This window comes from Aulonocara sp. 'chitande type north' Nkhata Bay, linkage group LG7 (genome assembly GCF_057382095.1).
Source record: "Aulonocara sp. 'chitande type north' Nkhata Bay isolate Kocher_YH1m ecotype deep benthic linkage group LG7, A_spYH_male_GT1.1, whole genome shotgun sequence".
Lineage (NCBI taxonomy): Eukaryota > Metazoa > Chordata > Actinopteri > Cichliformes > Cichlidae > Aulonocara > Aulonocara sp. 'chitande type north' Nkhata Bay.
The window spans coordinates 5,046,297-5,069,095 of NC_141350.1; the positions used below are offsets into that span (position 1 = coordinate 5,046,297).

General features: G+C 44.7%; 1 protein-coding gene across 5 annotated transcripts in view; it reads left to right on the forward strand.

Annotated features, from left to right (window-relative positions):
- Nucleotides 1-22,799, forward strand: part of abcc8 (ATP-binding cassette, sub-family C (CFTR/MRP), member 8) — a 63,415-nt gene that overhangs the window by 756 nt on the left and 39,860 nt on the right. For 4 of the 5 annotated variants that reach the window (XM_086298138.1, XM_086298135.1, XM_086298139.1 and 1 more), the window contains exons 2-8: nucleotides 2,643-2,805; nucleotides 10,345-10,486; nucleotides 11,885-12,006; nucleotides 13,279-13,445; nucleotides 16,658-16,900; nucleotides 21,008-21,196; nucleotides 22,056-22,220. In XM_086298138.1, the coding sequence (XP_086154264.1) occupies nucleotides 2,643-2,805; nucleotides 10,345-10,486; nucleotides 11,885-12,006; nucleotides 13,279-13,445; nucleotides 16,658-16,900; nucleotides 21,008-21,196; nucleotides 22,056-22,220 (1,191 nt within the window). Of the gene's footprint in view, nucleotides 1-1,911; nucleotides 2,529-2,642; nucleotides 2,806-10,344; nucleotides 10,487-11,884; nucleotides 12,007-13,278; nucleotides 13,446-16,657; nucleotides 16,901-21,007; nucleotides 21,197-22,055; nucleotides 22,221-22,799 lie in introns of those variants that run through there. The other variant, XM_086298136.1, reaches the window with a different exon arrangement.

Genomic DNA, 22,799 nt, shown 5'->3' on the forward strand with positions numbered 1-22,799 from the left:
CAAATTGTCACAGGCAGATGGGGAGCATTTCACAAAAACAAGTACCTCCCCATCCTCTTTCTCTCATAGGTGAGAAAAATGCCTAGAAAGTAGATGTACACGGATGCTACAATGCAATGCATGAGTCACTGGTCACCCCTTACCCTTACTTTACACCCACAGACATAATCATCACACTACTTCAGCCAACACATAGTCAAACCTTGTTTTCAGTTAAGCCACTGTCGTTTGGTTGGCATCAATCTGTATTTGGGGTTTTATGACGTAACAGTGGCTCAGTGTCTATTTTGAGGCCGGTCTGATATTTTAGGATTTCTTTTAGGATCTATTGTTCTCCCTTTGTGTTGTGAGTTTGCTAAGATGATGTTGACTTTTCCTCTCTTGGCGTCTCTCTGAGAGGCTGCTGCTCTGTCTAGTCATTTTCTCTGTCCTCACCCACTCCAATGCTTCAACCCTCCCCAGGCTATACAGTGATGACCATCTCTGATGTAGGGCATCACAGAACGAAAGTATAATAATAGCCTAGGGGCAGTGTAATATAAAGAAGGAATCTTTAATTGAAGCCTGATGCTGGTAGTAGAAACAAAACAACACAAAACAAGTAACCCCCAACAGACTTAACAATATGTATTCTGTTCTATTTAACTGGACTTGGTCCTATAACCCTATTTTTCCTTTATTTTTAAACAAAATGATAGAGCTAATGTCTACTAAGATATTTGACGTGTGCAGGAAGTGATTAGGTAGGGCTGCAGCTGACCCAAACATCATATATTGGGTGATGAAATCAAAAACCAACTGGAATATCATTTTACAGCTATGCCTGGTGTCCCTTTCCTACTTCCCATATATCTCAGTGCTTAAAGTGTAACTAGAAGCACTACAGCATATGGGGCCAACCTGAACCTTACTGTTTCTTGCATTTTGGACACATTTATGGCTTTACAATCATAATCCACTTATTTATTTTCTACATATTAAGTGTATATAAGTATCAGTCAAATTAGAATAATTCTGTTCTGCTGGGATTGAATAAATGCAAGCTTGCAAAAGCATTGCATCCTGTTTTATGGTATCACTGCTTGCAGAAAGCTGTGCACTGTAATGAACATTTGCAAAAGTAAATACTACCTTGCTTTTAAATAGATAGCTGGAATTTAATGTCTATATCTCGAGATGCCTTAAGTACAGGACAACATGTTCGGCGAAGCTTGCAAGTCAGTTCAAAGAGGAAACTCGAGCTGTACTGTGTCACGCACATTTACATGCCCCGCTCTCCTCACGTCACATACCAAACACACCCTCCAATTTGGCGGCCTCTTTAAAGCTTTCCCATCTCTCGCTCTGATATGTCTTTTTTAACCTCTCCTCATTTCAAACATGAGTTCTCAGCCTGAACCTACAGTAAGTTGTATTTTTTCTCATATTAAATGTACATTGCTGTTGTTATACCACAGTCTGAGTCCGTGTACGTGAATCGGCTGACAAGTGTCTGTGTAAACAACAAAACACTTGTGTAAACTGCTCATTACGGTTAAGCTTAGCTCCTTGCTGCAACGATGTAAAAGGTCATCAGCCATGGATTACATTGAATGTAAATCATTTTAAATGCTAAGAAAAGGCCATCGGTCTATCCTGGTCGACAGATGGATTATTGAAATCTGCTCCCATGTGGGTCTTTGCTGATCCTGCTCTACAAGCAGGCTGCTACTGGCTGCAGTGGGATTTCTCTCTGCAGGACCATACACATAATGCATCCACGCCAGGAATTCATAAATATTTGATGCTATCGTTCCTCATGTGTTGAGCCTGGTTATTCCGTTATTGTGTTTGTTTTTTAATTTTTTATCATTTTGATAAAAATTGTGTTTTAGAATTATGTAAGCCCTGAGAACATGTTTTTGAGATTTAGATTTTATGCGCTTGCTCATGCTTCACACGTACTTCTGTATGACGTTTGCACTGTTCATCCACTAGCTGTATCCCAGTGTCTCGCTCTTCATCATTCACTGTTCCCTTCCACCCTCCCCCTCCTACCTTTAGTTTCTCTCCAGCTCGTCTGCACACTCTGCCCCTTCTGCGCTCCTCTCCCAAGGTCGACTTTGAGCTCTCGATTGCAAAGAGACAGGAATAGCAGGTGGACTGCAGAATGCTGTCGCTGCTCGATCAGTGTGTGTGTGTGTGCGTTTATGAGGAATGCGAACATGTCTGAATGTATTCCAGTGGAGCTGTGCAGCTCTGTGCACAAGTGAAGCTTCAGCCTTAGAGGATGTCTGCAGACTGCGGATGGACGAGCTGCAGATGCTTTTCACCGGCATGGCCAGAAAAGCTGCTTAAACTATCACAGAGGAGAGGGAGCTGCCGCCGCTGCTGCTACTGCCACTGCTGCGCTGGACTGTGACTGTCCCTGACCTCTTCCTCCCTCCTCCTCTGTCTCCTCTCTTTCACTCGAGCTGATATTTGGGAGCTGGATTAGAGAGGGAACAGGAAGGAAGACACCTTGGGAATTACCGGGATCCACTGCAGACGTCAGTGTTTCCTTTTGAAAAGACGACATGCTCTGAGAACCTCTTCTTCTAAATCTCTCCGTCTGTGTCTCCTGTCCTCCCCTCATCCTCTCCTCCTCCTCCTGTTCCCGGCAGAGTCCCGGTTCCACCATGTCCTTGGCATTCTGTGGAAACGAGAATAACTCGATGGCCTACAACGTGGATGGAGGGGTTCTGAACAACGGCTGTTTCCTGGATGCGCTCAATGTGGTCCCACATGTTTTTGTCCTCTTCATCACCTTCCCCATCCTCTTCATCGGTGAGTGTCAATGAAGTGAGATCCTCCTTTTCACTGCACAGTTTTACCTGCCTTGACTTCCACACGTGCTCAGATAACGTGTCAGCACAAGTCAGCATGATGGGCTTCGATATGTTTTCTGTCTTTCTCACATTCCTCTTAATCAGCTTGTTTTATTCTGCATGCGGTTGATGAACTATTGCATGATGTATTCAGTGAGTGCTCCACTTGCTTTATAGAGTCTGTTCATTTCAGTATACTCAACCTTTATGCCACCGACGAGTGGTTTTGAGTGCGCATTTCATTCTCCGATTTATAACACCCACAAATATCTGCAGGTGTATGGGTTAGCCAGTTATGGAAGGCTGAGCCTCTTCAGTGACACAACACGAGGACATAATTACTGAGCTGCAAGCATTTTTCTGAGCAAATTAACGTCTTTCGATAAAATGCAGGCAAACAGATGATGGCATTAGGTTGCACCTTGTTTGCCCTCCTATCTGGCCGCTGGTCATTTCTGTTAGAGTCATCAGCAGCGTGTAATGGATCAGCACTACATGCACGTTTTGCTGCTACAGTCACACATGCTCCAGCGCTGTCATCTGACCTTTCACATGGGTGTGTGTGGAATGTGTGTGCCCATTTAGTGCCCTCCTTTTCATTTTTCAAAAGCAAGACACCACTCTATAAGTGCTCACTATTCATTGTGGAACAAAGTGGAAGAAGATGCAAAATGTAACTTTTACACTATTTTCCCCATTATTATCTGGACAATAATAGTGTAATTAAACAGTTTGTGCTTCTACTTTAGAAATATTCCAGTCATCTCTCACATTTAAAACACTGTTTCTCCATATATCAATATTGTTGCTTTTCCTAATTAAAGAATCCCGATACTTTCTCTATCTGCAGATATCTCTATAAATGTTTCTCTTTGTCTTTCCTTTAACTTGAAGACAAAAACACTCACTGATAAGGCACTAAGGGGCTCTATAAGTCCACTGTTAGATGATAACAGGCTGCAAGCTGCAGGGGGTTTTCTCTCTCTCCTGTCACACTGAGCTGATGTGCTCTCGCTAACAACTTTGCTACCAAACACAAACCTCAGGGGTGTGAAATGTTTTCTGTTTATCTTGATTCACTTGATAAAACCTCTTAAGCATCCTGTGATGTGCATTGCCCTTGAGAGAGTCAGCTCATTATTTTCACCATGTCACATCAAGGCTAAGAGAGGATATTGGGGATACATGCACCACAACACCATCGCTGACTTGAATGAATCCTTATTACCTGCTGTTGGCTGTAGGAAATCCATGTAATTATAATTAATGCACAGTTCGATGCAATGCATACTTTTATTATATATCTGCAATGCTATCACTTAATATGTGGCTTATTTACCCTAGTGCCAAATTATTTGAGTAAATATTATGGTGCTGACTTTAATGATGCTTTTCAGTACTTGAGCCGAGAGTGTGCGTCAAAAAGAGTTAGAAGAAGTGATGGAGTACATGCCAGCCTGTGCCAGCACTTCTCACTGAGAAAAACTGTTAAGGTGCCAAGAAGTGAGGAGTGATTCACAGAATTTCATCAGTAGAGATGAGTTTTATGACAGCAAAATCAAATCTGAAATATAAATTGCACTTTGATTATCAGTTGCTGTTTTACAAGCCAAGATCTATTGTATTACAGGGCAAACTGAGACCAACATCTGTCTAAGAGGAAATTAATGGAGAAGGAGGTTTGAGCAATAAATAATTGACTTAAGGATCTCAGGCAAGCAGCCATCTAACCACATCTATTGGCTCCTTGCCTGCAGAGAGTCAAACAATCAAAGTGATAATAACACAACTTTCCTGCTGTACTCTAGCAGCCTGGTATTTTCTCCCAGCAGAGCCATCTTTCTATTTTCCCTTCTGTAAGTTATTCACCATGCTTGAGCATGCCAGCTCTTTATCATGGAGCTCATGATGTACAACACATTCATTCAAGACTGCTCACAAGTTTATTTTCCTAGTGGAGACTCCCATAGAAAAATGGCTTTTGTCATCTTGCTCTGTGCTAATGTTCTTTCCCCCTGTGCATAAAAAAGATACGTCTTGGTTATATACGAGATCAAGGCCCTCAGGCACCACTGCATTAAAAAAGTCAGGGTTTTGTCATGGAAATCACTGCATGGGCTCCAGAACACTTGCACAAATCACCGTCTGTGAACACAGTGCACCGTACCATCCACAAACGCAAGTTAAAGATCTACAGAAGAAGAACCTATGTGTGAACATGATCCAGAAACGCTTCTTTCTTCTCTTCATCTCATTTAAAATTGTCACGATCTGGTACAGGGATTCAAACGCAGAGCGGTAAGGTATCTCCAAGGTGTAGTTTATTTACAGTGCCAGTACAATATATGTACAGTGAAGGGATCCAAAACTCCGGGGGAATCACAGGGTAACTCGCTCAAGTCTTCTTCGCTCACACTCACACACGTTCCCGCAGCAGGGAGGTCGCAGGTCCCGGGGGGGGGGGGGGGGGGGGGATGTTAGGGGTACAATCATCCAGCGACGAGAGGATCTGTGTTCCAGCCTCAAATAGTGCTCCCGGTGATGATGGGTGAGTGTTGTCAGGTGTGTGTGTGGGCCAAGGGCAGGAGCCCACAGTGAGCTCCGCCCAGGCAGAGAGGGAGAGAACAGAAACAGCAATTGTAGCCTTGTGGGGCCGACCGGGCAGGCACGGAGACCATGACAGTACCCCCCCCCTCCCTCAACGGGAGCCTCCCGGTGACCCACCAGGCTTACCTGGATGCCTGCGGTGGAAGTCCCGGAGCATGGCCTAATCCAGGACAGCAGCTCGAGGCACCCAGGAGCGTTCCTCTATCCCGTAGCCCTCCCAGTCAACCAGGTACTGAAAACCCCGACCCCGGCGCCGGGAGTCCATGATGCGGGTGATATTGTAGACCAGCTGACCATCCACGAGCCGGGGGGGCGGCGGGGCCCTGGAGGGAGGGCACAACGGGCTGGAGAGCACCGGCTTGACCTGAGACACATGGAAGACATTGTGAATGCGCATGTTGCGCGGCAGCTTGAGGCGGACAGACACAGGGTTCACAACGGCTTCCACGGGAAAAGGGCCAATAAACTGAGGAGACAACTTCTTTGACTCAGTCCGTAGCGGCACAAAACGGGTAGCCAGCCATACCTGTTGACCGATGGTGTACACGGGGGCCGGTGTCCGGCGACGGTCAGCGAGGGTCTTGTTCCGCTCCTTAGTACGGAGTAGGGCAGCCCGAGTCGCCCGCCAGGCACGACGGCACCCGCGGAGGTGAGCCTGTACAGAAGGAACGGAGTGCTCACCTTCGATGGCCGGGAGCAAAGGCGGTTGATAGCCCAGGGACGCTTCGAAGGGAGACTTGCCCGTGGCGGAGGACGTGTGGCTGTTGTGGGCGTATTCGATCCATGGAAGCTGTTCACTCCAGGTCGATTGGTTGTGCGAAGCGACACAGCGGAGGGCAGCTTCCAGCTCCTGGTTGGCCCGCTCCGATTGCCCGTTACTCTGTGGATGGAAACCGGAAGACAGACTGACCTTGGCCCCCAGTGCGGAGCAGAACTCCCTCCAAACACGGGACGTGAATTGCGGCCCTCTATCCGAGACGATGTCCTCGGGGATCCCGTGAAGACGGAACACATGGGAGGTGAGGAGCCGGGCCGTCTCCAAGGCAGAGGGGAGCTTCGGGAGGTCGACGAAGTGTGCAGCTTTGGAGAAACGATCGATAATGGTAAGTATGGCGGTGTTACCAGCGGAGGGCGGCAGCCCCGTGACAAAGTCCAAAGAAACATGGGACCACGGTCGGGCTGGTGTAGGGAGAGGCTGCAGAAGACCGGTTCGAAAGCTTATTCCGGGCGCAGGTCGAACAGGCCGCTACGTACTCCTTGGCATCCCTAGCCATAGCAGGCCACCAGAAGTAACGTCGGAGGAACGAGCAGGTGCGGAGGACCCCAGGATGGCATGAAAAGCGGGCGGTGTGAGCCCACTGGAGAACCTGAGAGCGGACGAACGAAGAGGCGACCAGGTGGACCAGTGCCAGGATCCGGTTCGGTCTCCTGCGCCTCTTGGATGAGCCCCTCGATCTCCCAGGAGATTGCTCCAATTACGCAGGCGGCCGGGAGGACAGGCTCAGGGTCCGAGTCCTCCCCAGTGATGGAGAATTGCCTGGACAGGGCGTCTGGCTTTACGTTCCGTGTTCCTGGCCTGTAGGTGATAGTGAAGTCAAAACGAGCAAAAAACAGCGCCCACCTGGCTTGCCGGGAATTGAGACGTCTAGCCGAGCGCAGGTACTCCAGATTCTTGTGATCCGTCCAGACGATGAATGGTTGTGCCGCTCCCTCCAACCAATGTCTCCACTCCTCCAGGGCCAGCTTGACGGCCAGAAGCTCCCGGTCCCCGATGTCATAGTTACACTCTGCTGGGGAGAGACGGCGAGAATAAAAGGCACACGGGTGCAGCTTACCGTCCAGCTGTTGAGACAGAACTGCCCCAACCCCGGAGTCCGACGCGTCCACCTCCACAACGAACTGCCGTGTAAGGTCCGGTTGCCGGAGTATGGGAGCAGTGGTGAACCTGTCCTTGAGCAGGGCGAAGGCTCGCTGAGCGGCAGAATCCCACTGGAAGGGAACTTTGGGAGAGGTGAGTTTAGTGAGAGGGAGAGCGATTCTGCTGAAATCGCGAATGAACCGTCTGTAAAAGTTGGCGAATCCCAAAAAACGTTGCACTTGGCGGCGATCAGGAGGAGTAGGCCATTCCACCACAGCCCGCACTTTCTCCGGATCAGTCCGCAAGTCCCCCTTCTCGATAATGTGGCCCAGAAAACTCACTGACGCCACGTGGAAATCGCACTTCTCCCCCTTCACAAAGAGCCGGTTCTCCAGAAGGCGTAGCAGGACCTGCCGGACATGGACCTTGTGCTCCTCGAGTGTCTTAGAAAAGATCAAGATGTCATCCAAGTACACAAATACACAACGGTTAACAAAATCACGAAGGACATCATTAACCATCGCCTGAAACACTGCGGGGGCGTTAGTCAGCCCAAACGGCATCACGAGATACTCAAAGTGGCCCCGATGCGTATTGAACGCGGTCTTCCACTCATCCCCCTCCCTGATGCGCACCAGGTGGTAAGCGTTGCGCAGATCCAGCTTGGTAAAGACGGTCATGCCTTGAAGCAGTTCAAAGGCGGAGGAAAGCAACGGCAAAGGGTATTTGTTCTTAACAGTGATCTGATTAAGGCCCCGAAAGTCAATACACGGCCGCAGCGAACCATCCTTCTTATCCACGAAAAAAAACCCAGCCGCGACAGGGGAAGAGGAGGGGCGAATCAACCCTGCCGCCAGCGACTCCGAGATGTAACGCTCCATAGCATCCCTCTCAGGCCGGGAGAGGCTGTACAGGCGGCTAGACGGCAGCGGAGCTCCAGGAAGAAGATCGACGGCACAATCGTACGGGCGGTGCGGGGGAAGGGACCGCGCCCGATCCTTACAAAAAACATCCCGCAGATCATGATAAACCCGCGGAACCATCGAGAGGTCCGGGGCGTCCGACGGCGAGGCCGTGGGTGGGAGCGAAACGGGGGAAGCCGCGCTGGCCCGACAGTGCGTGAACGCGGAGGGGGCGTGACAGAGGCTCCAAGGCGATGTTCAGTTTGGCGGCGAGTGAGGTGTCAATAAAGTTCTGCTCAGCCCCAGAGTCAATGAGAACGGAGAGAGAATGAGAAACAGTCCGAACACGCAGAGTAGCTGGCAAAAGAAGCCTGGGGAGAGGGCTTTCACTCGACAGATCGCCCACCAGCACCCTCACGATCACTGGTGAGCGCGCCCTTTTGCCAGCGTTGGGCAGGAGGAGACAGAGTGGCCTTTACGGCTGCAATAAACGCACTCACCGGAGGCAAGACGGCGCTGGCGCTCCGCGGGCGACAGCCGTGAGCGCCCAAGCTGCATGGGCTCTTCCCCATCCCCGGTGTCGGCGTCACACGACCCATGGGCTGCAGTAGGGGTCCCACAAAAGTCCAGCCCCGAACGCGCGCGTGCGCTCCGATGTGCGCGCACCTGATCGTCCACCCGCATACACAAAACCAGAAGCGCATCCAGGGAGGAAGGCAGTTCACGGAGCATTAGTTCATTCTTTATTTCCTCATTAATATTAGTGAGCAATGCACTTTTAAGGGCCTCTTCCCCCCATTTCGCCTGTTCAGCCAAGGTAGAAAAGTCAATAGAAAAATCAGCCATGCTGCGTTTACCTTGTTTAAGCGCAAGCAAGCGCTGGCCGGCGGTGGCAGTTGTGGCTTTCCTGTCAAACACACCTTTAAACTTAGTAAGAAAGTCAGAAAAGGTGATGTCCGGCTCCGCCTGAAGCGCAGCTTGAGCCCAGGTTAGAGCACGGTCCTGGAGTAACTGGACGATATAAGCGATTTTCGCACCATCAGTAGAAAAGGCTTGCGGTTGCTGGCGAAACTGAAGGGCACACTGAGTGAGGAAACCAGCACATTTATCAATCTCTCCCGTGAAAGCCCTGGGAGTGGGGAGGAATCTGTCAACGTGAACAGGTGAGGGAGCAGGTGGCGCGACACTTACTGCTGGAGCTGGCGCCTCCGACGGAGGAGCGGCGACCAGTGGAGCGGCCGGTAGCGGTGTTAGCCGGGCCACGGCCTGTGTGAGGTTCGCGAGCTCTGCTCGAAGGTGAATGAACATCTGCTCGTGGCGTGCCAGCATCGCGGCCAAAGTGGCGAGGGTGGGAGTCGAGACCGCTGGATCTGCTGAATCCATTTCCGTGGCTGGATGATTCTGTCACGATCTGGTACAGGGATTCAAACGCAGAGCGGTAAGGTATCTCCAAGGTGTAGTTTATTTACAGTGCCAGTGCAATATATGTACAGTGAAGGGATCCAAAACTCCGGGGGAATCACAGGGTAACTCGCTCACGTCTTCTTCGCTCACACTCACACACGTTCCCGCAGCAGGGAGGTCGCAGGTCCGGGGGGGGGGATGTTAGGGGTACAATCATCCAGCGACGAGAGGATCTGTGTTCCAGCCTCAAATAGTGCTCCCGGTGATGATGGGTGAGTGTTGTCAGGTGTGTGTGTGGGCCAAGGGCAGGAGCCCACAGTGAGCTCCGCCCAGGCAGAGAGGGAGAGAACAGAAACAGCAATTGTAGCCTTGTGGGGCCGACCGGGCAGGCACGGAGACCATGACAAAAATGAACTGAAGCAAAATAGAAAACTGCTCTGTGGTCAGGAAATCAAAATTAGATTTTTTCTTTTCAAAAACATGGATGCCATAACCTGATGGTATGCATTAGAGCGTATGGAATTGGTAGCTTGGACATCTGCAAAGGCACCATCAATGCTGAAAAGTATATACAGGGTTTAGAGTGACATGTTTTCTCAGTTTAAACATTTGATAGAGTCTCTGTCTTCTACTGTGAGTAAAATGGTTCTTTTTTGGCCTTTTTGTATTTAAAGTGAAATGACCCTGTTGCTTTTCAATCACTTTCATTTCCTGGTTCATGTTTGAGGTTGGGGCAGCCAGAGTTCAAAGGTCCACATCCACCACAGCACCTGGCTTCACTTTCCTGGACACAACCTGCGATGGCTCCTCACCTTCATCCTGCTCTTCATCCTCGTCTGTGAGATTGCAGAGGGCATTGTCTCAGATGGGTATGTTTGGCATTTTAATAACACAACACTGCAGCCTCATGATGATCTCAGTCATTATGAGGTGATGTTTGTTATGTCATGACACTAGTGAGAATGTTCATTTTTATATGCTTTTGTTTAGTTTAAATGTATAGTATAGTAAAATGTATTTTGTGTATTATCAGTATGATTTTTGTGTGACACAATTTAATTTTTCCGCCATTATTCAATTATGTAATTATGCAATCCAGGAAGGATTGCAGTTGTTGATTGTTCAAATTGTTGATTGCTTGCTTTCTACTTATACAGTAGTGAAGCAGAGTAGATTTTATTGCTAAACAACTTTTAGTTAAGAATATGAAGACAAAGAACAAAATGCGGCGTGAAATAAAAGCTTAAAGCTAGTCAAAGCTAACAGTGAGGAAGTGGAGGTTGTGATCTGACAGTTATCAGTTTGCAAGCTAAAAAAAAGTTCATGATATGATTTACTTTGTTGGATTTATTTATTTACTGTACACAGAAATAAGGACACTACCACAGCAGGAATAAGAGGAGTTGACATAACGCAAAAGCTGGCAAGGCAAAGAGAAGATGCAGTGGAGCAAGAAAAAAGAAGAACAAAGCACAGGCTCTTTTCAAAGCAGCCATTTTAATATGAAAAATACATGTTACATGTAACGTTAGAAAAGACACAGAGCCCTCATTAATGTGCTGCCGTGAAAAGTTTTTTTTTTTTTATTACTAAAATCCATGTCCGTGACTACAAACAGGAAACTGTAGGAATTAATAGCATACTGAAGTGGGTTTGTAAAAAAAATGGAAAAAGTCTAATGCAGACAAAAGGATGCTACTTAGCATAATGGAGCCTGCTAGCATTCACCACCAGCCAACACAATACAGACAAAGCCACTGAGAGGCAAATGTTAATATTTGCCAACTGAAAGCACGTCAGTGAGCTTTACCCTGGACTCCAATAAGCATGTCTGTAGACTATGAGAGGAAGCCAGAGTACCCACAGACAACCCATGCAGGCACAGGCAAAACATATAAACTTCTCACACTAAGGCTTCAGCTGGCAAATGGATTCAAACCCATGACCTGCTGTGAGATGACAGTACTGCCTCCATTTCCTGGATAATCTCATGAAATGACTCACAGGGCTATATCAGAATCCAAACTGCTCATGTTTAGGTCTCGTTATCTAATTCGTCTCTATGTGTATCCTGTTGTTGTCTAATTTAGTTTACCAGGCTCTAGATTAGTTGTGGAGATTGGGGTGGTTAGCCCTATGAGGTAAAGAGAAATTTGGCTAATTTACTTGCTTAATGAGACATCTGTCAAAATGCATAATGATAATAATAATTATTTTATTGTTATCAGCCTAACCTGTTTCTTTCTCTATCTGATGTTTATTTGCAGGTTCAGTCAGTCCCTCCATCTTCACCTGTACATGCCTGCAGCTCTGGCCTTCATGGCTGGCATCACCTCTATTGTCTACTATCATAACATTGAGACCTCCAACTTTCCCAAACTACTGTTAGGTATCGTCTGTTTATTCTTTTTTTCATTTTCCTGAGAGAGACAACTTTACCTTTACTGTCAGCCTCACCCTGGGATATACTGCTTAGCATATTCATTCGTAGAACTGAGATGAAGTGAATGCAATACGATTTGTGATCATGGCTTGTGAAGCTAGCATTAGCTTTGTACTTACTTGAATGTCTGATAAAGAATGGCAACTGATTATTGATTTACTACACTCTACGGGATTACATTACATTACATAACAGAGCAGCAGGGTCAGTGTTGTCATTTGCAGATGACTGGTTCATTACTTTCAGATAATGATGCAGGGCAGTGTCATCGAGGGGGATTGTTCTCTGTGCAGATATTAATTATGCATTTAAATTAATATAAAGTGAAAGCGCTGCACAGTTTGCACAGCAGACAAGCATCTCCATGGCAAATATATTTAGTTTTTTTGTTATGAAATGATCAGTGTTTTCAGTTCCTCTAGTTCGTGATAGTTATTGATAAATAGGGCAGTGTCATGCTTCACCTTTGTCCATTAGTTTTCCACATGTGATGTTTGCTTGTGGAACAATCACACTACAGTTTTCCCTTCCTTCTCAGGCATCATTAACTCATCTGTGTGCAGCTCCTGGTGCTTTATTCAATGCTCCCATTGAGTCACTCAGCTTCCCTGGCTGTAAGGTTTCCATTTCACAGCCAGACAGAAATTCATCTTCTAAAGAGAGCCTTGGGTGTTGACTTTTATGCTAGAGATATTCTTCATTATAAAGAAGATAAAAAAATCTCAGTGGTTTTGCTATTGGCCAGCAGTGTAACCTTTGTGTAGAAACAAGAATCCGTTATCGTCTCATATCGTCTGGACTGACGTGATGTAGCGCCATCAAAAATCACAATGGAACAAAGACAACAGATTTAGCTTCTGTTTCCTGAATTAGACGTCTGCTAGAAACACAGTGCAATGGAAACGGAGGAAAGAAACAAGAAGAAAAAACTCATATCTTAACTGTTCTCTTACGCAGCTGAAACATGAGATTGAATGGTGTCTCCACATTTTAAATAAATTATAACACGAGTTGAACCATGGACACAGTTATATGAAATGTATCCCAGCCTGTAACAAAATACACCTATTGCACAAATTGAGTTTCAGAGAGAACGATGTCATTTTGATGACACTTTTTCATTTAGACTGAAATATAAGTTTGCGGTCGAGTTATTTATCGTTTCTGGCTTATCTGGTAATTCACTGTGTGACTCTGATCCCTGCTAAATCCCTTTAGCCCTGCTGATCTACTGGGTGCTGGCCTTCATCATGAAGACCATCAAGTTTGGCAAGTACACCGAGCATGGCATCGGCCCCAGGCAGCTACGCTACTGCATCACAGGACTGCTAGTGCTGCTGTATGGACTCCTACTAACTGTAGAGATCAACGTGATCCTCGGCAGGGTAAGTGTGTACATTTGTGTCTTTGTCCACTGTTGTGTGTGCAGGTATAACACATAAGCTACTGAGAGTGACGTAAGATCATTCAGATGCAGTGGTACTACTTTTTGTTAAGCTCTTAAAATGGTAATAATTACACTGGAGCATGTGACGGTGGTTATGAACCTTCACTGGCTTTCATTCGAATGCAAGTAAACATGCCATTTATCTTAAACTGCATATTTATGAAAAACAAAAAATAATCTCCAGATTTTAAAGCCAGGCCGGCCAGCAACAGTGACAATACAGCAGCCGCATTTAAAGACAATGATGTGACATTTCCTTTCAGCCTTGCTTGCGATTTTGCTGAGGCCATTTACAGTATCCCCTGCAGCTGGGGAGCATTTTATTCCCCATGGTTCAGTTTTATGAATCAGATGATTAAAATGATGACAGCTCCAACCGCATACGATGTTTTTGAGAATTTTTAATCAATTGTGGAAACTCTGTGAGCCTGAGAAGAGAGCTTTATTTTTAATACATCATTATAATGTAAAATCCATGAAGGTCATGGTCATTTTTGGACTTTTCATGATTTATTTGAACTGACTGCAATACTGTACATCGTTAATCATTAAAAAATGAGAACAATGTTCAGATGTTTGAATTTAGTTTTGATTTCTGTAATCTATACCAGGTCAAAAGTATTCATAGTCTCACATATATACATACACCTTCAATAATATTTGGTTAAATGTCCCTTAGGAAGTTGCACCTCACCCACATACTTTTGTTAGCCATCAGCAAGCTTCAGGCATAATTCAGGCTGCATATTTAGCCACTTGTTTAACCAGTTGGTCATGTTCATTTAAACTGGTTGCAGATGTGGCTTTTAAGCAAAGTCCACAAATTTTAATAGGATTAATGTTGAGGCTTTGGGAAGGCCTTTCCAGAATCTTAACGTTAGCCTGCTTTATCCGTTCCAAAGCTAGCTATGATGTGTGTTTGGAGTCATTGTCCTGTTGGAACACCACCTACGTCCGAGTTTTAACCATCTATCTGTTGATGTGGGTTGGGGTTAGTCGTTGTTCTTCATTATTCCATTCACATTATGTAATGTACCAACACCGCTGGCATGATGCTACCACTGTCATACTTGGCAGCTGGTACAGTTTTAAATGGTTTGAAAGCCTCACGATTAGGCCTCAAAACATACCTCTTGTCACTGTGGCCAATCTTTGTCTCATCTGATGATAAAGTTTTTCTCCAGAAGGCATTTGGCTCATCCATGAGGGCTGCTTCAACTTTCAGTTTTAGTTTGAATGTGTTGATTTTGGAGCAGGGGGTACTTTCTTGGTTAGCACCCTTGAAGACCATGGTTATGTGAAAATCACCTCACTCTGAATGCAGAAGCTGGTGTTTCAGTACCTTCCAGTTCATGGCAGGCTTAATGGTTTCTGGGTTATTCCTGAATATCCATCCATCCATCCATTTTCTTCCGCTTATCCGGGGCCGGGTCGCAGGGGCAGGAGCCCAAGCAGAGAAGTCCAGACCTCCCTCTCCCCATCCACCTCCTCTAGCTTACCCGGGGAAACACCAAGGCGTTCCCTGGCCAGCCAAGAGATATAATCTCTCCAGCGTGTCCTTGGTCTGCCCTGGGGCCTCCTCCCAGTGGGACATGTCTGGAAAACCTCACCCAGGAGGCGCCCAGGGGGCATCCTTGTCAGATGCCTGAACCACCTCACCTGGCCCCTTATCTCTAAGGGAGAGGCCAGCCACCCTTCAGAGGAAGCCCATTTCTGCCGCTTGTATTCGTGATCTCATTCTTTTGGTCACTATCCATAGCTCGTGACCATAGGTGAGGGTAGGGACGTAGATCGACAGGTAAATTGAGAGCTTCGCTTTTACGCTCAGCTCTCTCTTCACCACAACAGACAGGTACAGCGTCCGCATCACTGCAGCCGCTGCACCAATCCGTCTGTCGATCTGGCAAATTTCTTACATACAGTTATTTGAACTGATGATCTCAGAATCCTCAAATTAATTGACCCTTTGTGGTTTGCAGAAAAATAAATTCAAACTTATTGACCCAGTTCTTGTTTTTTAAGGTCATTAAAGACGTGTGCTGTACAACCAGTTCTGTTTGCTCCATCCTAATGTTAGCCTTTTCACCATTTTAGTGCAAACTTCTGATGATTCACATTGAACCCAAAGTAACACTGATAACTGTGCAGTTACACCAGCTTATCACCGATACAGAAGCATCCTGTTGGAACAGTGATCCAAACTTTTCAAGTCAAATGCAAAAGTTAAAAAAAAAAAAAAAAGGCATAAATATTTTTTTTTCTGAATGCAAAATTGATCCTTTCACTTTCATTTAAAGTATATCTAAAAGACACAAGATCCCCCTCACACGTGTGGTTCAGTGTGAGGCTTCATGCTGGTCTCTGATCACGTTTCTAGATGTATTTTATTAATATTCTATCGATGATTGTTCAGCTTTTGACATTTTCAGCCTTCTGACCCTTTCTGAGCATGGAGAAAATGTCAGAGCAGAGTGCTCTTTTCTTGTCTTTTTCCTCTGGACAATTCACAATGTGTTTGTCTCTGTTAACCTCTGCACTAAGCAAACACCTGTTACTAAATCACAGAGCCGTGGGCAAACAGCAGAGAAACAGATTCTCCCATCATCCGCTGCAATAATTTGGCCCGCTAGACCTCAGTTTCTTGAAGTGTCTTCATCTGCACTGTTAAAAGTGTGCAAACAGTTTATATTAATAATTGATGTGAACTTTCATGTTGAAGTAATAGAAAAGAAATCATTACATGCTTTCATTAAAAAGCTAATTTAGATTTTACTGGCTGACAAAATGAATAAACGATTGTTAAATCAAACCTTTCTAATTATTCATGCTCAGGATCTTGCTGAACATATTTTGCTGGGAATTCCATTTTATTCCATTTTTTTGTTGTGGTTAAAATAGAGCCTGATTTCAACTCTTAAACTTTACATTAGTCATAAATTTCCATATCAGACAGCCTGTACTACTACTACTATAATTAACCCCACTAATAAGAGTCTTTTCAGCTGACATATAATTATCGTCTGCTGTGCACAGGTTAGTCGATATTTCTGTACATTTAAAGCCCAATCAGTGGTTTTTAGAGTTCACTCTTAGTTTTCAGGTAACTAGGGGGAATTGAACAGTTAATCAAAGCTCTTCTTTTTGTCACAGCGCTACATGTGTTTCGCCAATCCAACAGAGGTGAAGCCTCCCGAAGACCTTCAGGACCTCGGCGTTCGCTTCCTGCAGCCCTTCGTTAACTTGTTATCCAAAGCCACCTACTGGTGGATGAACACCTTCATTACCTCTGCTCACAAACGACCCATCGACCTCAAGGTCATTGGCAAACTGCCCATAGCAATGAGAGCACTCACAAACTATATAAAGCTTCGCAGGGCCTTTGAAGACCAAAAGGTTAGTATTAGTAGATCTTTGTGAACAGTAAGTGGGCTGAGGTTGTTGTCCAGTAAATAGTCAATGTGTGTGTCAAAAGCACATCTGCTTTCCTTGTATTTCCTTGTTTAAGCTGAATAAATGATTGCATATACAGGGAGTGCAGAATTATTAGGCAAGTTGTATTTTTGAGGAATAATTTTATTATTCAACAACAACCATGTTCTCAATGAACCCAAAAAACTCATTAATATCAAAGCTGAATGTTTTTGGAAGTAGTTTTTAGTTTGTTTTTAGTTTCTGCTATTTTAGGGGGATATCTGTGTGTGCAGGTGACTATTACTGTGCATAATTATTAGGCAACTTAACAAAAAACAAATATATACCCATTTCAATTATTTATTTTTACCAGTGAAACCAATATAACATCTCCACATTCACAAATATACATTTCTGACATTCAAAAACAAAACAAAAACAAATCAGCGACCAATATAGCCACCTTTCTTTGCAAGGACACTCAAAAGCCTGCCATCCATGGATTCTGTCAGTGTTTTGATCTGTTCACCATCAACATTGCGTGCAGCAGCAACCACAGCCTCCCAGACACTGTTCAGAGAGGTGTACTGTTTTCCCTCCTTGTAAATCTCACATTTGATGATGGACCACAGGTTCTCAATGGGGTTCAGATCAGGTGAACAAGGAGGCCATGTCATTAGTTTTTCTTCTTTTATACCCTTTCTTGCCAGCCACGCTGTGGAGTACTTGGACGCGTGTGATGGAGCATTGTCCTGCATGAAAATCATGTTTTTCTTGAAGGATGCAGACTTCTTCCTGTACCACTGCTTGAAGAAGGTGTCTTCCAGAAACTGGCAGTAGGACTGGGAGTTGAGCTTGACTCCATCCTCAACCCGAAAAGGCCCCACAAGCTCATCTTTGATGATACCAGCCCAAACCAGTACTCCACCTCCACCTTGCTGGCGTCTGAGTGGGACTGGAGCTCTCTGCCCTTTACCAATCCAGCCACGGGCCCATCCATCTGGCCCATCAAGACTCACTCTCATTTCATCAGTCCATAAAACCTTAGAAAAACCAGTCTTGAGATATTTCTTGGCCCAGTCTTGACGTTTCAGCTTGTGTGTCTTGTTCAGTGGTGGTCGTCTTTCAGCCTTTCTTACCTTGGCCATGTCTCTGAGTATTGCACACCTTGTGCTTTTGGGCACTCCAGTGATGTTGCAGCTCTGAAATATGGCCAAACTGGTGGCAAGTGGCATCTTGGCGGCTGCACGCTTGACTTTTCTCAGTTCATGGGCAGTTATTTTGCGCCTTGGTTTTTCCACACGCTTCTTGCGACCCTGTTGGCTATTTTGAATGAAACGCTTGATTGTTCGATGATCACGCTTCAGAAGCTTTGCAATTTTGAGACTGCTGCATCCCTCTGCAAGATATCTCACTATTTTTGACTTTTCTGAGCCTGTCAAGTCCTTCTTTTGACCCGTTTTGCCAAAGGAAAGGACGTTGCCTAATAATTATGCACACCTGATATAGGGTGTTGATGTCATTAGACCACACCCCTTCTCATTACAGAGATGCACATCCCCTAATATGCTTAATTGGTAGTAGGCTTTCGAGCCTATACAGCTTGGAGTAAGACAACATGCATGAAGAGGATGATGTGGACAAAATACTCATTTGCCTAATAATTCTGCACTCCCTGTATATCAGGCACTGATAACCAGCAAAGGTGAAATGCACAAATCTGTCTGTCCATGACTTTAATATGAATAATTCAGGGCCTACTTTAGCATATCCTGGACATAACTTTTGTCCATCACTGAAATTCACCCTCATATTTACACCTACAGTCAATTCAGAGTTAAACATTACTTCACTTAAGTCTGTGGCCTGTTGGGGCAAAGCAGTGCTTTCACAGAAATCCATCCCACACAGGCAAAGTTAGAACACAAACTCTCAACACTGTGTTTCTTTTTGATTATCAGGGGATCATCTTGGACGTTGAGCTCTGAGACACAAATAAGACTTTAAGTATTTCTGTGAGAAGTCAACATGTTGCTTATTCTCTTCATTTTGGCCCGTTTTTGCTGTGCTTTTTTTAAAAAAATGTTTCTGCCGGGTATGTTTGAATCAATGTCTTTCCTGCAGTGACTCATGGCTTGCTGAACTCTGGGACTAATAAACTTTATTTAGACATCATAGAGATGAGTACTTGACTAATGTAAACAGTGAATTGTCACACTGCCACGAGAATGTGTGTAGTGTATGTACACACGGTCAGGCTTATTCTCTATATCGTGCTTGTGTTTTATTTAGGATTTACCCCAGTTGTATACCATCCTCTCTACTGTTTTAGATATGTGCTGATTAAACCTTATTGTATTTATGGTATTTATGGTGGTGATATATTAGATTGCATTTTTGCATACTATAAGGGCTTTCTAGTACTTTTTCATCTCCATATATGTAAATGAGGAAAGGCATAAAAGCACCTTGCTGGCTTTGACTTTCTGTGTTGGGCTTGCTTCACATCCCTGCATTTTTGAAGGTTTCCTCCTGGTATACGTCCATTTGCATAAGCCAGTTTTAAATGGATGTAATAACATTTTTATTTGCTGCTTATTAAAAAAGAAGAAGAAAAACTTTCTCTAATAAAATGTAATATTTGAACTCTTTCAATTCCTCTTTCTTTAGCAGAATCGATAGATGAGTTAGTTCTTAATATGGCTCCCAGAAAGATTCCATGTGTTTTAAAATTATATTATGATGTGTGTTTGGTATTTTCATTTGAGACTTTTATGTGGTGAACACAGCTTATGTCCCGTTCTCTTCTTCTCTGGTCTTCTAGTCTCGCTAATGTCAGTCCAAGCTGTCTCTCTTTCCTCTTTCCCTCTCTGTCTCTCTGTCCATCTCACTTCTGGAGCACGTGTCAGGGGTCAGATGTGAAGGGCGTCCTCTGTAGGGTCATTGTTTTCCAGTGTTTGGAAGGTCACGCTCAACGTCACGTCTGCATGTGCGTCCAGTGTGAACGCAACCCCACTTCCTTCCGGCAGGAGCAGAGGATGAGAGCGACTGAGGGATCCCAGTGGAGCGCTGGGGAAGGGTGGTGGTGGGGCATTTAGAGGAGGGCCTGGAGGCGCCAGGTCATTCCCATTCTACTGTGAACGAGGCAACATCCTGACCCCTGTGGGGGTGAAAGCACTACACTTCATGGGAAGCTAGTTACAGTGTGAGTGTGTGAGAACGAAACATCCTCCTTCCTAGTTGTTTGAACTTGAGGTAGGAAGAAAGGATGTGTGTGTGTGTATGTGTGTGCAAACACTGATGTTTAATATGAGCTTGAATTGAAAGATAGAGGCACATGACCAGGGTCACGTTTGTTCTCACAGTTCTGAGAATGACTTAGAGATGGTCACAGAGATGCGCACACACAGTGAAAATGTCCTGGGACTGTTTACTGCACCGTAGCAGTCCAGATGTTTTCCTGTCATCGTACTAACTGACTCACTGAGCCATGCTCTTGTGTTGTTTTAGGAAATTCATAAAATTGTATATAAATAAATATAAATTAACAGCAATACCTTCTCCAGTCAGTCTTGGAATCTCTGTTTTTGTGTCCCTGACATGGTGCTCCAGCTTCATTACCCTCAGAGGAGTTATGTAGGCTTTTCATGTGATGCAGTGTGAAACTTGCCATTAATCATGCTATCCTATGCAGCAACGAGGTGGATGGGAGCCTTGAACCTGACCTCATTTTAAAGGTTTCTGTTGCAGTGCTGTGATCTAATGGTGTTGACTCAGCTTTTATGTTCAAGCAGTTATTTCCTTTTGCTATGTTAGCCAGCTTTTATGCTCAAATCTCTTTGCCTTTTGTTGTGCTGCTAGTTCAACAACACAGATAAATGGCACTTCTCTTCAAAGACGTAATCTTCATCATGCTAACAAAATACTCTGATTACTGTTTGTAATTTAGACTTTCAATAAAAAAAAGCCACACTTGTTATTGTGCCCTGGCAGATTAGCTGTATTTGACAAAGAATATTTAAAAAGTGGCTTATTTGTCTTCATGCTAATATTTTTCTACATCTGGCCCTTCTTTTTATTACCCTCAAGAGGCCTCAGGGCATAGCACCGCAAAGTCCAAAGTGGATCTGGCAAGCCCTGAGAAAAGCATTCGGCAGACCTCTCATCCTCAGCATCACGTTCCGCTTCCTGGCCGACCTGCTGGGCTTTGTCGGTCCTCTCTGCATCTCTGGCATAGTCCACCACATCAGCAAAGACAATCGCACCATTCAGCCACCGGTGAGGCCATGCACACAGCACAACATAACATAAAAAATATTGTTATTAGCAAGTACGGATGCTGAATTTTTACTAGTCCGACATTTAAATACGTTTTATTGCATTTGTTCAGGTAATGAGAGCAGCTTTAGGCATAACAGAGACATTACATAGCTTCCTCTGGCCTCTCAAAGGTTATGATGCCCTGTCTCCCCTGCACACCTGCCTGATGGTGCTCTAATTTAAACTTCGTCAAATATTTATGCGACTTATTGCTTTAGAAGTTGTCTCTGGTCGGGTGTCTTTCTGTAAGAATAACTCTTCAATTATTTGTTTGAAAGTCAAGTCCAATGCAGGGAACGGTAAGAAAAAATAGACTTACAGTAAGAAGCACTCAGTAAATATTCTTGTCTGCAGGGCAACAAGCTGAAAAATAGTGACAATTTCAGCCAATGAGTATCGAGAGAGCAAAACAAGGGAAAGTTACAAGGATGAGTTGCCATGGAGTGCAGACATATTTCTAATCAATAATTTGTAATTCCCTCTGGGAGAACGATTACTTTGTTATGCAGGATTCATAAATTTTTGAGAGAGATACCGTGTCCCTGTTCTTCTTGGGTTTCCAGCCTACACCCACATATCAGCTGTGCGTTTCACTCCAAAGCCTCTGTTTCATTTCAGTTTAATTGAGTTTCATGCACAATATTAAAGCTTGCTCTGAAATGGAGGTAATATGTTTTAAATGGATGATGATTTCCTCAAATTTTGAAGTGATGAACGGGAACATTTGTAGCTGAAATTAAAAATCCAGGGCAGTTCAGCCTATATTCCTAACAACTGTTCCTGCTTGTCTAACATCTCCCTGTGTCTGCACTTCCAGATAAAGCTGCTTGGGATCTATTTCATTTCCTCCAAGGAGTTTCTGGAGAACGCATACGTGTTGGCTGTGCTGCTCTTCTTCGCCCTACTCCTGCAGAGGACTTTCCTCCAGGCCTCTTACTATGTGGCTATTGAAACAGGCATCAACCTGCGTGGAGCCATACAGGTACACTGCACTGATCTGTTCTCTAAGGAAACTTTCTTTATGAGACGTTTAAAGATCTTTTATTGGAAAACTGAAGTCTGATAAACTCAGTGGCACCCAGTAAAAGGACTAAACACAGAAACTACTGTCTATTTTATCCTTTGCTTACATTTTCATTTTAAAGCAATAAAATCCACAGATTTGGGTGTCTGGACATGATAATGCTGCAACAAGAGGCAGTTTGCTGTTAATGAGTGAATACTTAATTGCCAAAAAGAAACATTAAAGCATTTTTTAATTGTAAATAATTACAAAAAAAGCTCAGTGAAGATTTTGCAATGCCATAAATGATAAATTAAATAAAGACCAGGTTTTATTAAGACATATACACTCACTGGACACTATTAGGTACACCTTGCTAGTACTGGGTTGTTATTATTCAATTCACTTCATGGCATAGAGTCAACAAGCTGCAGGAAACATTCTTCAGACATCTTGCTCCATATTGACACAATAACATCACACAGTTGCTGCAGATTTATTGTAAGCACATCCCAAAGGTGCGCAGTCGGATTTAGATCTGTTGCTCACGGAAAGCAT